Source organism: Astyanax mexicanus, chromosome 23 (genome assembly GCF_023375975.1).
Source record: "Astyanax mexicanus isolate ESR-SI-001 chromosome 23, AstMex3_surface, whole genome shotgun sequence".
NCBI classification, from domain to species: Eukaryota; Metazoa; Chordata; class Actinopteri; order Characiformes; family Acestrorhamphidae; genus Astyanax; species Astyanax mexicanus.
In genome coordinates, this window is record NC_064430.1 from 8,887,465 (window position 1) to 8,906,502 (window position 19,038).

The following is a 19,038-nucleotide window of genomic DNA, read 5'->3' on the forward strand; positions in this document are numbered from 1 at the left end:
AAATAATGGGGAGAGAATAAATATCAAATGTGACATAAGGTGAAGTTCCCCATCAATGATGCCAGAACTCAGCAGGCAACAGCTGGCAGTGTGCACTAGGTGGCACAGTTAGAAAAACAAATCTGCCAGTGGTGTATCCCATAATGTCTCACACACACACACACACACTTGTTTTACTATGAACAGCTCTGAAAAAAATAAGAGACCAAAAAATTATGATTTTCTTTGAATTTACCAAATTGAAAACCTCTGGAATATAATCAAGAGGAAGATGCTTGATCACAAGCCATCAAACCAAACTGAAATGCTTGAAATTCTGCACCAGGAGTAAAGGCATAAAGTTATCCAAAAAAGCAGTGTGTAAGACTGGTGGAGGAGAACATGATGCCAAGATGATTAAAACTGTGATTAAAAACCAGGGTGATTCCTCCAAATATTGATTTCTGAACTCTTAAAACTTTATGAATATGAACTTGTTTTCTTTGCATTATTTGACGTCTGAAAGCTCTGCATCATTTTTGTTATTTCAGCCATTTCTCATTTCCTGCGAATAAACGCTCTAAATGGCATGTTTATTTTTAGCACATGTTTGAAATCTGATCTGAAGTTTTGGTCAAATTAATGTCGAATACTGAATGTACCCTTTGGCTGGTTAAATGGTACAAATCTGTACTTATTGCTGTTAGAAATGACTTTGTACTTCAGAGGGAACAAATCTGACCCTGTTTAAACCCAATATTGTACCTTTGAGGGTACAATTATAAAGAATGTACCTTTGAGTACAAAAAAGTACTCATATCATACCTCTGTTTTTTAGAGTGTAATAAAAAATATTAAATACTTTTGTATCTATTCTTTTTAGTCAATATTTGAAATTCCTTTATGAATACACTTCCCGGCTTTGCTTAACATAAGTCATCTGCGTTATGATATATTTTTCTTATCTCTTTTTCTGTGTTTAGTCTTGATATTCTAAGATGTATTGTTCATGGGGTGTGATCAACGCGGAAAAGTACAAAGACTTATGATACGTACACACACACACCCACAGTGAGATATGCAAATTTTATGGGATAGGACCGGAGTATAAGAGGGTCAGACGGTAGGGGAAAGCTGAAGCTGGAGTCATGGCTGTCCTGTGGCTGCTGTTCTGTCTTGGCTTTATCTCTACAGCCTGTGGTAAGATCACTCTGATCACTCTCTGCTTTACCGCTTCAGCTGGAAGATTGAGAAAATTGATAAAAGCTTAAAACTGAACGTTAGATAAAGTAACGTAAAAAAAAAAATCAGATGAATAAAAACTCTGTCAGGTCTCTGATCAGAATGCGCTTTTCTTTCTCAGGCTGCGGGGTCCCTGCTATCCCCCCGGCCGTCACTATCTACTCCAGGATCGTGAATGGAGAGGATGCAGTGCCTCATTCCTGGCCCTGGCAGGTCTCTCTGCAGGTGATTCCCACTACACTTTTCATTCTGCAACAATAACAACAACAACAATGACTGATTCTTGAGCATTTGGATTAAATAGGTTTTACTAAACAAAAAGGTATTATTATGCACTAAGGTATTTGCTGTTGAGCAATGTACTGGTTAAAAAAAAAAATATATATATATATATATATAATTATTTTTATTCATGGAAATGTTATTAATTTCCAACAGAATTAGCACTTTTTCCTAGTGAAGACAATATTAATCATTACAAAACATAACAGCTTTAACTAATGTCTAAATTCCTTTTTGATTAAAAGTCACCTTCCGCGAAAATCCGATTTTTCTTGTTTTTTGTGGAATACAGTAGGTCTCTCCGAGTTGAATGTGTACACCTGCACATTAAACTGTTTTGCAGCCCCCATTGTCTGCAGGAGCTAAGCAAAGAAATCCCCCCTCCCCCCCTCCGAAAAACGGGTGAATTTTGAATTATCTTTCTGCCTACGTAGGCAGAAACTCACAGACCAGCCCACCTTGGCTCGAGAAACTCCCAGAGGCGGAGCTGAAGCGACGCAACATCACCGCTCATCAGTTAGGAGGTGGGAGGCAGTGAGCGGCAGAGCGGTGGAGGGGCGTCGCAGTGCTCCTAGCCAATCAGAGGAGAGATATTTGCATGCTGTTTGCATGTATGAATATTCATGAGCAAAGCTGGAATCCGGTCATTTTGGACACACCCCTAAAACAGTCCATTAAAAAAGAGCTATACAGAGACACCTGAGCACTTTTTTTTTACAAAAACGGCTCACATGTCATTCATTCATACTAGAGACCACAACTAGACATTTTAAAATGAAAGAAAAAACGACGGAAGGTGACCTTTAACAGGATTCACAACATTCTTAATCCTTAGGAATTGGCCATGTTTAATAATGTCATAACCAGTGTCAATTTAAAATTATTGTAGACTATTTCTGTTCCTAACCATTTAACCACAAAGTGCTATTATTTAATGTACTCTGGTCGTAAAGTGCTACCGAAAATACAAAAAAAAGGAAATTTCTCATTATATATATATATTTTTTTTTTTTTGCCTCCCCTCCAAACAACCCCGCCCCTCCCTCTTTGGAGGGCTATTAATATTATTAATTATATATATAAATATATACCAAAATATAGCTAAACAGAGAACAGAACCATGAACTCATGTGCAATTTTACCTAATGATTTTGCTATAGTTTATCTTTTGTTGCATTGTTATGTGATTTAGTGTAATTAGATTAGGAATTAGATGTGTTCAAATTGGGTCTAAATTGGTGTTTTTGGTGGGTTCTGAATGTGTGTCTAGTGTGTCTGTTATTAGACTTTTCCAGTGATTGATGTTATTTTTTTGGTATTCCAGTTTACAAGGATGATTTTCTTCATAAAATAAATGTTATGATTGGCTACCTTATGAATTGTTATACTTCCTTGTTCAAAATGCAGCCTAAGCTAAACTGCTTAAAAACTGTAAATATGCTTGTTTTTTTCACTAATCACTAAAACAATCTTTTACTAAGCTTGATTTTCTTATGTAGATCATATGGACAGGTTCTAGACAGATTTACATGATTCATGTACTGTTTAATAACTGTTTAATAACTTCACTACCAAAAAATTAGGACAGTTTGTTTTGCTATGATTTAAACTAGCGTTTTTTTACTAGCTGCAGTTAAAGAGTTGAGTCAGTGATGTAGAGAATGCAGACACAGTCTCAGAAGAATGTTTTCTCTCTGTCTGGAGTACAGAATAGCGAGGGTTTTCATTTCTGCGGTGGATCTCTAATCAATGAGTCGTGGGTGGTGACTGCGGCTCACTGCAGCGTGAGGTAACTTTACATTCCACAGATGAATTTTGAAACTCTACAGGAACAGTAGACCTTTTATTATGATTAAATTGCAATAAAATGAATTATATCCACTGGTTGACAGTGAATGTGAAATGGTATCACTGTACACTCTAAAAAACAGAGGTACCATATAAGTACGTTTTTGTACTCAAAGGTACACTCTTCATAATTGTAGCCTCAAAGGTACAATATTGGTCCCTCTGAAGTACAAAGTCATTCCTAACAGCAATAAGTACAGATTTGTACCATTTAACCAACTAAAATGTACATTCAGTATTCTGTATCACTGCACTGATAATATTTAATTGCACAGTTTTTTTTATTTGAAAGCCAGACAATTTTGGATCATCAAGTTTTTGAGCCATATTCAGTTGATGATGATGTTTAGAATCTTTATAATCTTTACTGGAACAAAAAACATGGGTACAGAAAAGGACTTTCACTGAAATGTACTTTTTTCTACCTTAATATAAGGTACAGCCCCAGCGACAAGCTTTGTACTCTTTTAAGTACAAATCTGTACTTACTTTTCTTAGTGTGTAAGTATTTAAAAAAAAATGGATGTACAGAACATTTGGGTTCTTTGGCTTTTTAGTCAATAACATTTACTCGGATGTTACATTTGGAGCTGTAGAGAAGTAAGAAATTAATTCAATTGAATTGATTTGAGGGAATAATTGAGAAAACAATCAAATAATTATAGAATTGTATGTTTTTCACTCTTGAGCATTACTAATGCCAGAATTTCATAAACTTGACAATAAAATACAATAAAATGTATCTCTATTTTACCTCAAAAAGCATGTGACCACTAGGGGTGTGCCATATTGTATTGTACGCAATAATATCGCCAATATTTTTTAATATCGTGAACAATATTATACCATGAAATATGGTGCCATATCACCCACCCTTAATTATCACATCAAGGTATTAATTTTTTTACTGTTTTTAGCAACAAAAAATTATGTACTAGAGACAGATTATGTCTGTCCAGTATCATTCATTTTACTTTAATTCTGGATATATGAAGATATTTGGAGTGGATTATTAGTATCATTACATTCTGGATCATTGACTTTATTGAATTTTGTTACAAATCTGATAAAATGATAGTATTTTTTAATATCTCAGTTAGGGGTAAGCCATATTATATCATATACAATAATAAAATTTAATTTTAATTTTGTTGCAGTGGTGTATTTTACTTTACTTATACTTTAAATATTTTTAAATTAAATTTAATTGAATATTTATTTAATTGCCAAGAGTATCATTATTGCAAAAATACCATAAAATATTGTGATATTATTTTAGGGCCATATTGAACACCCCTACTTACCACCCAGTTAGCGTAAACACACATTTTAAAAAATGTTAAAAGTATTCTCAAGTGCAGAAATGATGAAACTGGCTCTCACCAGGACAGCCCCAGGTAAGGAAGAGCAGGAGTTACCCCTGTTGCACAGGATAAGTTAATCAGCCTCAGTTACCAGTCTCAGAAACTGCATGATAACACTATTAAATGCTTCACAGAGTATTTTTTAAGATACTACATGATTCCTTATGTGTTCCTTCACAGTCTGGATTACTGCATAACAAAAACAACTGTGGTTCTATTGTTAGAAATTATAATTATGGGTGTTGCAAGATGTTTTATTCATCACTGTCTTTATCATCTTCAGGACATCCAATCGAGTAGTCCTGGGAGAGCATGACCAATCTTCTGATTCAGAGCCCATTCAGATCATGAGTGTTGGCAAGGTGCGGCAAAGTTGGCAAAGTTTAACACAAATATAACAATATTGTTTTTTTTATTATTATTTTAACCTTTATTTAACCAGGAAGTCCCAAAATCTCTTTTTCGAGACCATTTTCAGTTAACAGAAAATCACAACAAAGTGTTTAGATAAAGAAAAAACTAACAATTAGAACAAACATAAATCAACACAAAAGTACAAAACAGACAGAGAATGCATTTTATTGCATGTTTCTATCACAGAACTCTTCATCAAGGTTTTAATCTCATTTAAGGAAAGCAACTCATTAAGCTGTAGTTTGTTTCGAAGGTTAAACATTGATATTTAGCTGAAAGCTAAAGCTGAAGTGTGTAAGTTAAACCTAAAGCTAAACCCAGAAAACTAAAGCTAAACATTTATATTTAGCTAAAGGCTAAAACTGGAGCTTAAGCTAAAGTTAACACTAAACCCAGAGAGCTAAAGCTAAACATTGATATTTAGCTAAAGGCTGAGCCTGGAGTGCTTAAGCTAAAGTTACACTAAACCCAGAGAGCTAAACCTGGCAAGCTAAGGCTAACCCTATAGAGCAGGAAACATAAAGTTAACTCTGAGATCTAAAGCTAAACCTGGAGAGTTAAAGCTGTACTTGAATATTTAATACTAAACCTAGAGAGCTAAAGCCTAAAGCTAAACATGTGAATACCATTGAGGATGGTTAAATATTTGTTATATTCAGGGTAAAATAATTTATATATGCATTTTGATATGCTATGTCTTTAACCTCCTGTGTGGAAACACTCTTCTCTCCTGGATCAGGTGTTCAAGCACCCCATGTTCAAACACCTAAACAACGACATCCTCCTGATCAAGCTCTCCTCGCCTGCTCAGCTGAATGATCACGTGTCTCCTGTGTGTGCGGCTGAGACCAACGACACCTTCCCTGGTGGTGTGAAGTGTGTGACTACAGGATGGGGTCTGACCAAGTTTAATGGTACCTTCTGACCTGGGTTTAAACTAAATTTAAACTAATTTAATTTACAGGGTGAAACTGCATGTGTTGATTTGCATGAAAAATAATATTGAAGGAACTACAATATTAGGAGCTACACTTTGCTTATGAGCTGCTAGCTTTATTAAATATTAACTTATTAACTTATATTAACTATTCTTATTCACTCAATAATAACTTATTAACAAGGTGCCTTCTGCTAATTAAAGTGATTTTGATCATGTCAAATACAATTAAACTTTGATGTATTTCATATTATACTATTGAACAAATGTGAGTACACCCCTCAGATTTCTGCAATTTTATTATCTGTTATATTTTTTCATGGGACAATATTATAGAAAATTAAACTTGGACATAACTTAGGGTAGTTAGTGTACAGCTTGTATAACAATATAGATTATAATATCCCTCAACACACAGCCAATAATGTCTAAACAGCTGGCCATATGTAAGCACACCCCTAGTAAACATGTCCAAATTGTTCCCAAAGTGGAGGATTGAGGATGCCCCACAGGTGATCAATTGATTTTAGTTCTGGACATACTTAGAAACTGAAAACAAACAAAAGTTAAGTGTCAGGACTCAGACACATGCAGTTGCAACAAACAGACTTTATTAGATAAAGAGGTGATACTAAGGGTAGTCAGAATGAGCAGGGTCAACACCGGTAAACAGCAACAATAGTGGTTAAACATACCAATAATCAAAAACAGTCCATGGATCAAACAGGACAAGGCAATATCAAACGGTAGGCGAAGATTTTGATTAAAAAAAACAACATACGCAATGTATAAACCAGACAATACTCGGCGAGGTGTGTGGAGAAAGGGTGTATTTATAGTGGGATGAACAGGTGCATTCAATACTCCGGTGATTGACTTTCTAGAAGTGCCGCGTGCAGTGTCAAGTGATGTCAATGTGAGGTGCATGAAACTATGCATAGTAAATAACTGTACTTTCAGCTTAGTCTGTTTTTTTATATATATACTTTCACATTGTGTCTGTAACTCGTCTCTAACTGTCTCGTTGATTTACCGTTGCAGCTCCTGATACACCGGCGGTGCTTCAGCAGGCCACCCTACCCCTACTGACCAACGACGACTGCAGGCATCACTGGGGATCCCGTATCACTGAGCAGATGATCTGTGCTGGAGCTGCTGGAGCCTCCTCATGCATGGTACAGCATTACACAGCTTTATACGTTTCAGGCTCACTGTGCTGCTTTCACTACACAGCTCTTATCACTGGAAAACTATTGATTTATTGATAATGATGTAGCCATACATTTATTTATTTATCACAATCCTGAATTTTGCCCTGGATTTTAAGTGAGCACCAGCAGGGGTGTCGCCTGGCCTGGGCTTCCGGGGCTTTAGCCCAGAATAATTTTCCAGCAGCCCCGAATCGTTTCACCCAGCTCAGCTGTATTATTAATAAGGAGACAGGACACTGGCCGTGTGTAAATGGAAAATCACTTAACGCCAATCACAGAGCCGGTTCAAGGAAAAAGTTCCACCTTTCAAGAGAAACAGCCAATCAGCTTGCTGGTTTTGCAGAGGGCGTTGGGCTAGTAGGGAAGGATTTTTCACTGGGGAGGATTTTTGAGAATGTTAAAACATATCTGGATAAACAGTGATTTTTCACACTTTTATTCTAAACAGCACTTTTATATTATGTATTATTCATGCTTTATTCTCATTTTATTTTTATTTTTAATTCCTTGTTGTTCTTTTACATGTTTTTAATTTTACTTCTCTTTGTTTTAATCATGTTTGAATCAATCATGCTTTATTCTTATTTTAGTTTTTATTTCCATTTTTACTGGTATTCTTTTAAATGTTTTTTTTATTATGACTTCTCTCTGTATTTTCTAATTTGTAAAGCACTTTGAATGACCGTTGTGTATGAAAGGTGCTATATAAATAAACTTGCCTGGCCTTGCCTTTTCTAAAAGAAAGTTAACAGAGCTAACCATGTAAACTGTGATGAGGTTGCTTCTGATAGCTGCTTAAAAAGACTCGTCTCTGAATCAAAACACACAGATTAAACCACTTTAGAACTTTAACTTTAGAATTAGCTAGCTTAGATAGATAGTCAAGGTTTGAGAAAAAACAAAAAACTGTATATGTTTAACTCGCCCTGATGTACCTGATCAGCCAATAACTATTTTATTTTCAAATTGTTTTTACTAATTTAGGATTGCAGGACTTACTGTAAGCAATAATTAACGAAAATAAATTTAGCTAACCAGTTATCTAGAAGCTGGATGTTGTGGATATCCAGAATTTTGTACTATACTTAAATGAGTTTCTTAACCCTGGTCTCTGCCCTTAAATTGTATGTTTTCCACCGGATCCAACTGATCAGCTAATAAACTACACATTATAGTGTTAAACATTATATATCAGGATACTTATTGTGATATATATATATATATATCAGCAACAACAAAAACTAATGCATGTTTTTTTATTTTCAGTTTGTCTCTCTTTATCCTCTTCAGACCCATTATTGGCCACTTCACTCATATTTTTGTTGTAACACTTTGTAACAGTGTTCCTAATGATCTGCATGTTCGTTATGTTTCAGGGTGACTCTGGTGGTCCTCTGGTGTGTCAGAAGGATAATCGCTGGACTCTGGTTGGTATCGTGTCCTGGGGCAGCGGCACCTGCTCCACCTCCATGCCCGCAGTGTACACTGTAAGCCCGGATAAGTTGAGTTTACTTAAAAAATTTGAGGAAACCGGTTGCCTTAAAAAAGTTAAGTAATGGGCAATGAAAACTTAAGTTAACATAACTTAAAACATCAAGTTAATACAACTAAATTGTAAGTTGATTTAACTCTTTTGTTTTTGTTACACCAATTCATTTGCCCTACAATTCTACTTAGTATCTTGAGTTACAAGTAAACAAAAGTTTTGATTTCTTCTTACTTTCCTTTTTTATTAAACGTTACTTAAATATTTTTATAAATATTCATGGAAAAAACAGAGAAAAACTCGCGGAGCCGGTGGATGGAGCTCGCGGAGCTGGCGGGAGAAGCTCGCGGACCTGGCGGGAGAAGCTCGCGGAGCCAGTGGGAGAAGATCGCGGAGCCGGCGGATGGAGCTCGCGGAGCTGGCAGGAGAAGCTCGCGGAGCCGACGGGCTCGCGGAGCTTGCGAAGCCGACGGGCGAAGCTCGCAGAGCTCGCGGAGTCGATGGGAAATGGCAGAAAAAAAACTTTTTTTTTGCATTTAAACCTGCCCTTTTCCCAGCTTGCTGTTGGTGAGGCGGCGGGCGAAGCTTTGCGTCCTCCGTGCCTCTGCAGTCTAAACTGCAAGGCGGGAAAATGTGGGCAGCTCAGTGGACCAGTCACAGCTGCCGCTCTCCGTGTCGCTGAGCTTGCAAGCCTGCCCGCCGTCTCCGCGAGCTTCTCCCGCCGGCTCCGCGAGCTACGCCCGCCGGCTCCGCGAGCCTCGCCCGCCCGCTCCGCGAGCTTCTCCCATCGGCTCCGCGAGCTCCGCCCGCCCGCTCCGCGAGCTTCTCCCATCGGCTCCGCGAGCTACGCCCGCCGGCTCCGCGAGCTCCGCGGGCAGGCTCGCAGGCTCAGCTACACGGACAGCGGCAGAGCTTCGCCCGCCGCCTCACCAACAGCAAGCTGGGAAAAGGGCGGGTTTAAATGCAAGTTTTTTTTCTGTCAAATAACTTAAAAAGTTAAGTCAATCAGTGCAAAAACTTAAAATGTTTAGTTTATTAAACTAAAAACTATTAACACGTTTAAATACGTGCTGAAATGAGTACAATATACTTACATTTGACAGTAATGGACTAAAACTTAATAATTTATGTACATTGAATATACATTTTTAATTAGAAATAAAATCCGGGCTTACAGTGTACGCCCGTGTTACCCAGCTCCGTGCCTGGATGGATCAGACCATGGCTGATAATTAAAATCACATGATGGGTTATATTTTTATATACAGTGACTTAAGGAATAAATAAGCACACTGTCATCCTGGATAAGTTTAAGAATTTAAATAAATTATTTGAGGAAACTGGTTGCCTTTAAGATTGTTAAGTAATGTTTACTGAAAACTAGACTTAATTAAACTTATTTTATCTTATTTTATGCCTAATTTTACAATGTTACTGTATGCCTGAATTGTTAAAAAAGTTAATTTCATTGATTTTTTTTGTCATATCTGTTGCTTTGCGCAACAGTTATATTTTGAACATTATTGAACAGTAAATAAAGTATATTTGTATTTAGACTTCTCTTTCATTTAATTAAAAGTTTTATTGATACATGATATTGTACTGTACTAAGTGAACTACTTTAACAGTTGTTTTTAACACACTTTGCTAAAATGCACAAAAGTATATTTGGAAATAAGTATTTTAGAAGTATACTGAATTACATTGAACTAAAAGTGTACTTCATAGTAATCTACTTTAAAAAAAATACACTATGCTGTGCTTTTTAGGAAGTTTACTTTCAAACATTTGATGAAAGCATAATATTAATGTACTTTTAATATATTTCAAGTAAGTACATAAATCTGTTGTAAAAGTGTATTTACAGCATACTTAGGCATTTCTCAATATGTTTAAAGTACAATTAAGTATATTTTTTTTTCACCAGGGCTGTTTTTAATCAGAACAGACTATAAATGAGCCAAAGACAAGGCAAATTAAAAAAGCACATTTTTAATAATTGTATGTAATTGTATGTAATTGTATGTAAGTTTATGTTTGTGTTAATGGATGGCTTGTGATCAAAATATGTCAATATCAAATCTAAAATAAAAATTTAAGCACAGGCTTCCAATCCAATAGACATAAAAAACAGCTCCTAATTTTATTTTATTTGATTTAATGTTAACATAGATTTTATATTCTGATATTAGAGTCTTTCTTTGCGTGCATTGACAGTCTTTTTATTAACAGCATTTTTTATTATTATTAATCTTTTTTCAACACTGGCACATAATTTAGGTATGAAAGGGTAACATCCAGGAATTCATCATGTAATAAAAAAAAATAAAAACTCAAATTAAAAACATGAAATCAACGTTTTTAACATTATTAATCTTATCATGTTCGTCTGAAAGGAAACAAAGGTTCATTGTTTGCTCTCTGCAGTGAAGAATAAAAGCTAAAGTAATCCAGTTATTCTGTATATAATAAAGGATATATTTATGTAATATTAGATATGAGTGAGAAAGCTGCAGGTGTGTAGTGAGAAACACAGTCATGTGACCAGTTGAAGTCAAGGATTTTGCTGAATGCACACAGTCATATTGTGAAATGACCTTTTATTAAGCCCAGCGGCTCCACAAATAACACTGACTCACACTCACGTACAGAGTGAATTCACTACTGCAGCACCTTTACTAATTAAACTACAATCTACAGTTATACTACTGCTGTAGTTCAGCATTAAGAATATGACTGTGAGTCATTACACCTATATACAGACCGTCAGTGTAGACTTAGTGTATATGCATTACACCACATGCTAAATATATCAATCAAATAAACACAAAGTGTGCATTAAAATGTTTGAATGCGCAGCAGTGTATTAGTATGCTCTCTGTAGATCATGAGAAGATAATATATAAGCACAATATACATTATTAAATATGTTGAATAAACACATGCATTAAATGCTTTAAAGTCATTTTTATTACTTTTATTTTCCAGTAAAAGTATTTAGTGGAGTGTATACAGTACAATGAACACTATTCTGTGATTGGCCAACAATTAAGACACAATATTATATAATATTATATATTGTCAAAAAATATAAAGAAGATAATGGTTATCAATAAAATAATTGATTAAAAATTTGCACTGATAACTCTTGGCAATATTTATTTATTTATATTTTTTTTCATCCATTCATTCATCAATCCAACCATATATTGGTACATACATTGATCCATTCATCCATCTATTCATCTATCATCAAATCACCCATCCATTTATCCATTCCTCCATCCATCTATTCATACATCCATTACTCTAGCCATCAATAAATCCATCCATCCATCCGTCCATCCATGCACCCATCTATCCATGTATTCATTAATCCATCCACCTATTTATCCATCCTTCTATTTATACATCCATTACTGTAACAATTGATTATTCCATTCATCCATCCATCCATCCATCCATCCATCTAGCTATTCATTCACCAATCTATTCATTCATTATCAATCCTTCTATTGATGTATCCATCCATCTATTCATCCATCTAACCATTAATTAATCCATCTATATATCCATCAAATTATCTATCCATTCACTTATTTATTCAACCATTTATCCATCCGTCTGTCCGTCCGTCCATCCATCCAATTATTCATAAAGCTATCCATCCATTTATCCATCCATGCATCCATCCATTCATCCATTTAGTTATTCATTCACCAATGTATTAATTCATTATCAATCCTTCTATTCATCTATCTATCCATCTATTCATCCATCTAGCCATTGATTAATCCATCTATATATCCGTCAAATTATCCATCCATTCACTTATTTATTCATCCATTTATCCATCCGTCCGCCCCTTTATTCATATAGCTATACATCCATTTATCCATCCATCCATCCATCCATCCATATAGCTATTTTTTCATCAATCTACTCATCCATCATCCATCCATGTTTATAAAAAAGTAATGTAGGTTTTCATGAAAAGACACAATTTACAAAATTAGGCAGGTGCATAAGTTTGGGCACCCCAACAGAAAAAATAATGCTAAAGGTATTCAAAACAATAAAACGATAAGAGTGCCCATAATTCCTGCACCTGCCTTATTATGTTTAAAGAATTATTGCACACTTTCTGTAAATCCTATAAACTTAATTTCACTTCTCAAATATCACTGTGTTCATCTGCTATATGCTATATTTAACTGAAATTGCTGATCTGAACAACCACTGATTTCTAAAAAAAAAAAAATACATGAAAATTATCAGGGGTGCCCAAACTTTTTCATACCACTGTATCTATGGATAATATGTACAAAAACATTAATGGGGGCCTTGAGTATCAGTGGAAAGTTTTTTACAGTACACATGAGTCCCATGTTTTTTATGCAGAGAGGGCAGAAAAGCTGCTCCCCCTGCAAGCTGTACATTATCCCACAGCCTGGAGATAAGATATGGAGGAATGGAGGGGTGTATGAGCTGCTGTGAGGTATATAATGCAGTCAGAGTGAGGAGAGAATTCAGCTGAAAACATGGCCTTCCTCTGGATCCTGTCCTGCCTCGCCTTCGCCAGTGCAGCCTACGGTACGGCTCTACTCTCCATCGCTTATGCACTACAGTTTTATTTCATTATAAAGTCTGATTACAAAATAGAACTGCTTTAATATAATATTGATAAATCAGAATTGATTTTTTTTTACTTAGATTAATATTAGTTCACTGATCAGAGTGTATATTTCTTATATATTTCCCAGGCTGTGGCATTCCTGCCATCACTCCAGTCATCTCTGGTTACTCCAGAATTGTGAACGGTGAGGAGGCAGTTCCTCACTCCTGGCCCTGGCAGGTTTCTCTGCAGGTATGAATTCATTTTTACATATTTGCATGTTGTATATTATTGTTTTACAATGAAAAACAAGTATATTCATTTTTGTTGTTAATTTAAACAAACTGTCCCTTACACTGTGTCAAAGAAAATCTTAAAAATGACCTGAAATAAACACTTTTTACATTAACTTTCATTGAAAGTTAAAAAAGTTTTATTTCTTTCCTGTGAAGTTGTTTTTTTTTAGAGATACAGCAACTTTTTGAGTGTTTCATTTGAAAAAGCTAGGACATGATATTTTTCATATTTTAAGTTCACATTTTAGGGGACAATTTGTATAAATTATATAAATTTTGTAAAAAGGAATGTATTAAATACAGCTCTGGAAAAAAATTAAGAGACCATATCAGTTTCTGAATCAGTTTCTCTGATTTTGCTATTTATAGGTTTATGTTTGAGTAAAATGAACAGTGTTGTTTTATTCTATAAACTACAGACAACATTTTTTTTCAAATTCTTAATAAAAACAATTGTCATTTAGAGCATTTATTTGCCGAAAATGAGAAATGGCTAAAATAACAAAAAAGATGACGCAGAGCTTTTAGACAACAAGCTTTTTAGAATACAAGTTCATATTCAAATACAGAATACAAGTTTTAAGAGTTCAGAAATCAGAAAAAAATATTTGCTGGAATAACGCTGGTTTTTAATCACAGTTTTCATGATGAAGCTTGGCATCATGTTCTCCTCCACCAGTCTTACACACTGCTTTTGGATAAATTTATGTCACTCCTGGTACAAAAATCTTGGTTTGATGGCTTTTGATCATCCATCTTCCTCTTTATTATGTTCCAGGAATTTTCAATTCGATAAAATCAAAGAAACTCATCATTTTTAAGTGGTCTCTTTATTTTTTTTTTCCAGAGTGTGTATTTTTATAGTTTACTTAATTAATTAATATCAATTTGTACACATAACTCTTGAAAATAACTTCTAAAATATTATGCAAAATAATGTAGTTATTAAGTTTGTTTCATGTTTATGTAGATAGACATATAACACACATTATAATAATTCACAGTATTTTTGGTGTAATTATTAAAGTCTGAGGGTGTTTTTTTTAACTGTATTTGACTTCTTCTTATATTTGTAGAATTTAAAAATCAAAGTAGATGAGGAAAGTAGAGTTAAGTAGAACCTTTAAGACTACTAACTAGATTCCCGCTTCAGAGTGCATTGCTCATTTTATCAGTACTGTGATTGACCGATGAATCTGGGAACAAAATCTATTTTTCTTCTGTTATACTACTATAGTTATATTTTATTTTATGTCATTTAAGTAAAGCAACAAACATTTGTACGAATTAAATGATTTATAACAAAGTTAACTTGTTTGAAGCATAGGATTAAAATACTCTGGTACGATTTGCATTGCTGTTTTTACATTATAAGTAATAAAGTAACAGATATCTGAACCTTAGGATTATCCTCATTAAAATACACATTTTTTTTACAGGACTACACTGGATTCCACTTCTGTGGCGGCTCCCTGATCAACGAGTGGTGGGTTGTGACTGCTGCTCACTGCAACGTCAGGTAAGGCTTTCATCCTTTAAAAGCCTCAGTACATAAATCAGTACATAATATTTCATCAGGAAATATATATTATAGTTATTGTAAACTATAAACATATATTTTGTAAATTAACTAAAATAAAAAAAACAGCAACTAATTTAAAGCATTAGTCTGCGTTTTTCAGTTGCTACAGGACTCTTATCTGACTGACAGCTGTTCTAACCAATCAAAGCTTCTAAAATGGCTTCTGCCCTCTTGTGTCTGCGTGGACCCTTCTACTGATTTTTTGAAGGGTGTAGTAATGAGTATATTAGCAAAGTCATAGAACAATCTAACCAATCAGATTCATGATTTTCACTCCGGGGGCGGGGCCATGACTGTTGCTTAGTGTAAAACGGAGCTCATGCTGGATTAGTTCAATAGTTAGCTAACTATCATGGAATTGCGGCTGCAAATGAGACAAATATTGTGTTATATCATATTAAAGCATATTTAAAGGCTGCCTTTCAATGTGAAACTAATTCACTATAATAATAGGCCATCTGACTGGTGAGTTTTTGTGTGTACTGAATGTTTTGGCTGACCTGGCGTCTTGTAGGCATACAAATGAGTGATCTTTTGTTGGCCGGAAAATTAAGCATTGATTTTGTCATTTGTAGCTGTATTTGTAGGCTGTTAATGTGCATTAAGCTCATATAACTAAGTCGAGAAAGAGAATATGTAGTTCTAATATAAATCTATGTGTAAGCTGGCAGGTGGGGGGGGGGGGGGGGGGAGGTGTTGCAGAAGGTGTACCCACTATATTAACCGCACGCCACTGCTATAATTACACCATACTATACTGACTAACTACTTCCTGTTACTCATTTCAGAACTTCCCACCGTGTGATCCTGGGAGAGCATGACCGCTCTTCCAATGCTGAGTCCATCCAGACCATGAGTGTTGGCAAGGTATGCATTTCAGCACCAGTAGAACTCAATTAAATAATGAAATAAATTAATTAACCATGGATTGATCTCTGATTTATAATTTCTCTCCTGGATCAGGTTTTCAAGCACCCCCAGTACAACGGCTTCACCATCAACAACGACATCCTCCTGATCAAGCTCGCCACCCCCGCCCAGATGAACCCCCGCGTGTCCCCTGTGTGTGTGGCTGCGACCAGCGACAACTTCCCTGGTGGCATGAAGTGCGTGACCTCTGGATGGGGCCTGACCAAACACAACGGTAGCTTTCAATTTTTTTTCCTCATGGCTAAAAGACTTATAGATTAAAAAGTTGCTTCTAATGAATTTTATACTTTGAGTATAGAAAAAAAATTGAATTAAAAACAAAAAAATATAAAACATTTGGAAATTTCCCATTTTTTGTTAGATTACTGACCGTATAGCATGCTTAGAGTCATCTCATTAGAACTGTCTAGGTTTAAGATGCATTGGAATCAACGATTTTTAACTATAAGATGCAATCAATCAATATTTCTGACCCAACTGGATCATTTTTGGATGCTTTATCTTAGGAAGCTGCAGTTCCTTTTGCATCCATTAGATGGAACTACAGAGCTGGGGCACAGCAGCAGAATGTGTAGAATGTGTAAGACTAACATGTCTTGAATGGAAAGAATAGCAAATAATAAACTTCGTACATAACTAACCAGATATCCACCTTAAGAGTGCATACAGGGAGTAGATTTAGTACAGCAACACAGCAGAGCTGACAAAAAAAACACTGCTAACCACACAAAACAGCAAATGTTAAAGGCTACATTTAACTACCACTAGATTTACAGCAGCAACACTCAGAATGCTAAATCAGAATGCAAAATAATAGCTTTTTATGTTATCCTAAAACTCTATACTTACTGTACTTTCAGCTTTGTCCACTTATTGCACATTTCTCCTTCCTGCATTGCAGCTCCTGATACCCCCGCTAAGCTCCAGCAGGCCAGTCTGCCCCTGTTGACCAACGATGATTGCAAGCGCTTCTGGGGCTCTCAGATCTCTGATGTGATGATCTGTGCTGGAGCTTCTGGAGCTTCTTCCTGCATGGTAAATAATTACACTAGCTTAAATCAGTCTTTAGACAAAATCATAAAGCGTATAAAATTGATAACAGAAGTTGTAGGGTAATTAATCATCAAGCATCACTTTAAGGAAGGGCATGAGAACCAGATGGATGATAAGACATTAGGTTTCTGAAGTTGTATGGACATTTATTAACATTCCCCGATCCACAGAGTCACATGTGTATCAGGAATACATCATAGAAGGCATAACCACCCACAGTGGACAGCAGCACAGTGGGTGATAAAGCAACTTTTGCAGAAATTACATCCACATTAGTGCCCCTCCAAGCCAGTGCAGCACGTTTTTAGCTTGGATGGGACATGCAAGTTTCTATCCCATGACTTGTGCAATTTGTGTGTATATAGATACCACATACTTCTCTGGAAAAAAAAATAAGAAACCACTTCAGTTTCTAAATTAGTTTCTCTAATTTTGCTATTTATACGTATATGTTTGAGTAAAATGAACATTTTTGTTTTATTCTATAAACTACAGACAACATTTCTGCCAAATGTTTAATAAAAATATTATCATTTAGTGCGTTTATTTGCAGTAAATTAGAAATTGCTGAAATAAAGATGTTTTTACACAGTTTTCTTGCATCTTGGCATGTTCTCCTCCACCAGTCTTGCCCACTGCTTTTGGATAACTTTATGTCACTCCTGGTGCAAAAATTCAAGCAGTTCATCCATCTTCCTCTTTATTATATTCCAGAGGTTTTCAGTTTGGTAAAATCAAAGAAACTCATCATTTTTTATTGTTTTTTTTTTCCCAGAGCTGTAGATCACTGTGTAAAACTTTTGCTGTGAAGTGACTGAATGAAGAGCTTTTGCTGAGAGCTTGTATAAAAACTCTGAATAAACACAAACTTGTGTATGTTTTAGGGTGATTCTGGTGGTCCTCTGGTGTGTCAGAAGTCTGGAGCTTGGACTCTGGTTGGTATCGTGTCCTGGGGCAGCGGCACCTGCTCCACCTCCATGCCCGGAGTGTACGCCCGCGTCACCAAGCTCCGCTCCTGGATGGACCAGACCATTGCTGCTAACTAAAGCACAGCAAACATCATCAATAAAGATGCTTTGATATATTTATATTTATCGGCTCTGTAGACTCGTTTTTGACACTTGAGGTTTGAAATTAAGAACTTGGGCATCGAGTGGTCCAGTGGTTCACAGGTCTGGGCGGGTCAGGTTTGGGCAGAATGTGCACGGGTTCGGGTTAGGTCGGGTTGGATTTTTTTGGGCCCGATCTAAAATCTATCCATCAGCCAAATAAAAGCTGTAATGTTATGTATAAAATATGCAGAGAAACATATAACAGGACTGCAGTCTCCAATTAATGATTTACAAAGTGCTTCTATATACAGACCATAAGTATAAACATTAAATAAAGAGGTGCTTATAATAATAATATTCTAACTAGAATATTCTAACAGTATAGTGAACAGTGTGATTCTGAAATATTGCAACCCCAAGTAGGGTCACACTTATTAAAAACTCGGGACACTTGTGTACGTAATATGACTAAACTGATGAGAGGGAATCAGTCAGCTGGCTATGGCTGAACTGTGCCTAGGGTAAGAACGGTCCACAAAGAGCCACTTCATGCCAGTTCTATCAGACTCACAGACACGTGAGGTGTCCATACACACCGTGTTTCTGTGGTTGGCACGAAGAGTTAAAGAGCAAAGAATAAACAAATGGTATAGATGGATAATATGGGTTTTTATATGCAGACAGTTATGCAATACTCATATCAAGGCAATACTGGGCTCTTAGTGATTAATTGGAAGGCATTTTTGG

General features: G+C 35.7%; 2 protein-coding genes across 2 annotated transcripts; both read left to right on the top strand.

Moving 5' to 3' along the window:
• Positions 1-1,077: 1,077 nt before the first annotated feature.
• On the top strand, positions 1,078-10,223 carry LOC103028442 (chymotrypsin A-like). The gene is made up of 8 exons (XM_049471162.1): positions 1,078-1,179; positions 1,343-1,446; positions 3,213-3,292; positions 4,999-5,077; positions 5,869-6,043; positions 7,108-7,241; positions 8,654-8,783; positions 9,941-10,223. Exons 1-8 carry the CDS (start codon positions 1,128-1,130, stop codon positions 9,997-9,999), a joined length of 813 nt encoding a protein of 270 aa, XP_049327119.1. The 5' UTR covers positions 1,078-1,127; the 3' UTR covers positions 10,000-10,223.
• Positions 10,224-13,265: 3,042 nt separating this feature from the next.
• On the top strand, positions 13,266-18,329 carry LOC103027485 (chymotrypsin A). The gene is made up of 7 exons (XM_007246886.3): positions 13,266-13,356; positions 13,527-13,630; positions 15,114-15,193; positions 16,045-16,123; positions 16,220-16,400; positions 17,088-17,221; positions 18,124-18,329. The coding sequence occupies exons 1-7, from the start codon at positions 13,305-13,307 to the stop codon at positions 18,283-18,285; spliced, it is 792 nt and encodes a 263-aa protein (XP_007246948.3). The 5' UTR covers positions 13,266-13,304; the 3' UTR covers positions 18,286-18,329.
• Positions 18,330-19,038: the final 709 nt, after the last annotated feature.

What these genes read in the sequence shown, in the direction of transcription:
- LOC103028442 (XM_049471162.1), top strand. Translation starts at nt 1,128, where the DNA reads ATGGCTGTCCTGTGGCTGCTGTTCTGTCTTGGCTTTATCTCTACAGCC. An exon ending in CTTTATCTCTACAGCCTGTG is followed by an intron (nt 1,180 to 1,342) that starts GTAAGATCACTC and finishes TTTCTTTCTCAG; the next exon opens with GCTGCGGGGTCCCTGCTATC. An exon ending in GGGTCTGACCAAGTTTAATG is followed by an intron (nt 6,044 to 7,107) that starts GTACCTTCTGAC and finishes TTACCGTTGCAG; the next exon opens with CTCCTGATACACCGGCGGTG.
- LOC103027485 (XM_007246886.3), top strand. Translation starts at nt 13,305, where the DNA reads ATGGCCTTCCTCTGGATCCTGTCCTGCCTCGCCTTCGCCAGTGCAGCC. An exon ending in CTTCGCCAGTGCAGCCTACG is followed by an intron (nt 13,357 to 13,526) that starts GTACGGCTCTAC and finishes TATATTTCCCAG; the next exon opens with GCTGTGGCATTCCTGCCATC. An exon ending in CTGGAGCTTCTTCCTGCATG is followed by an intron (nt 17,222 to 18,123) that starts GTAAATAATTAC and finishes TGTATGTTTTAG; the next exon opens with GGTGATTCTGGTGGTCCTCT.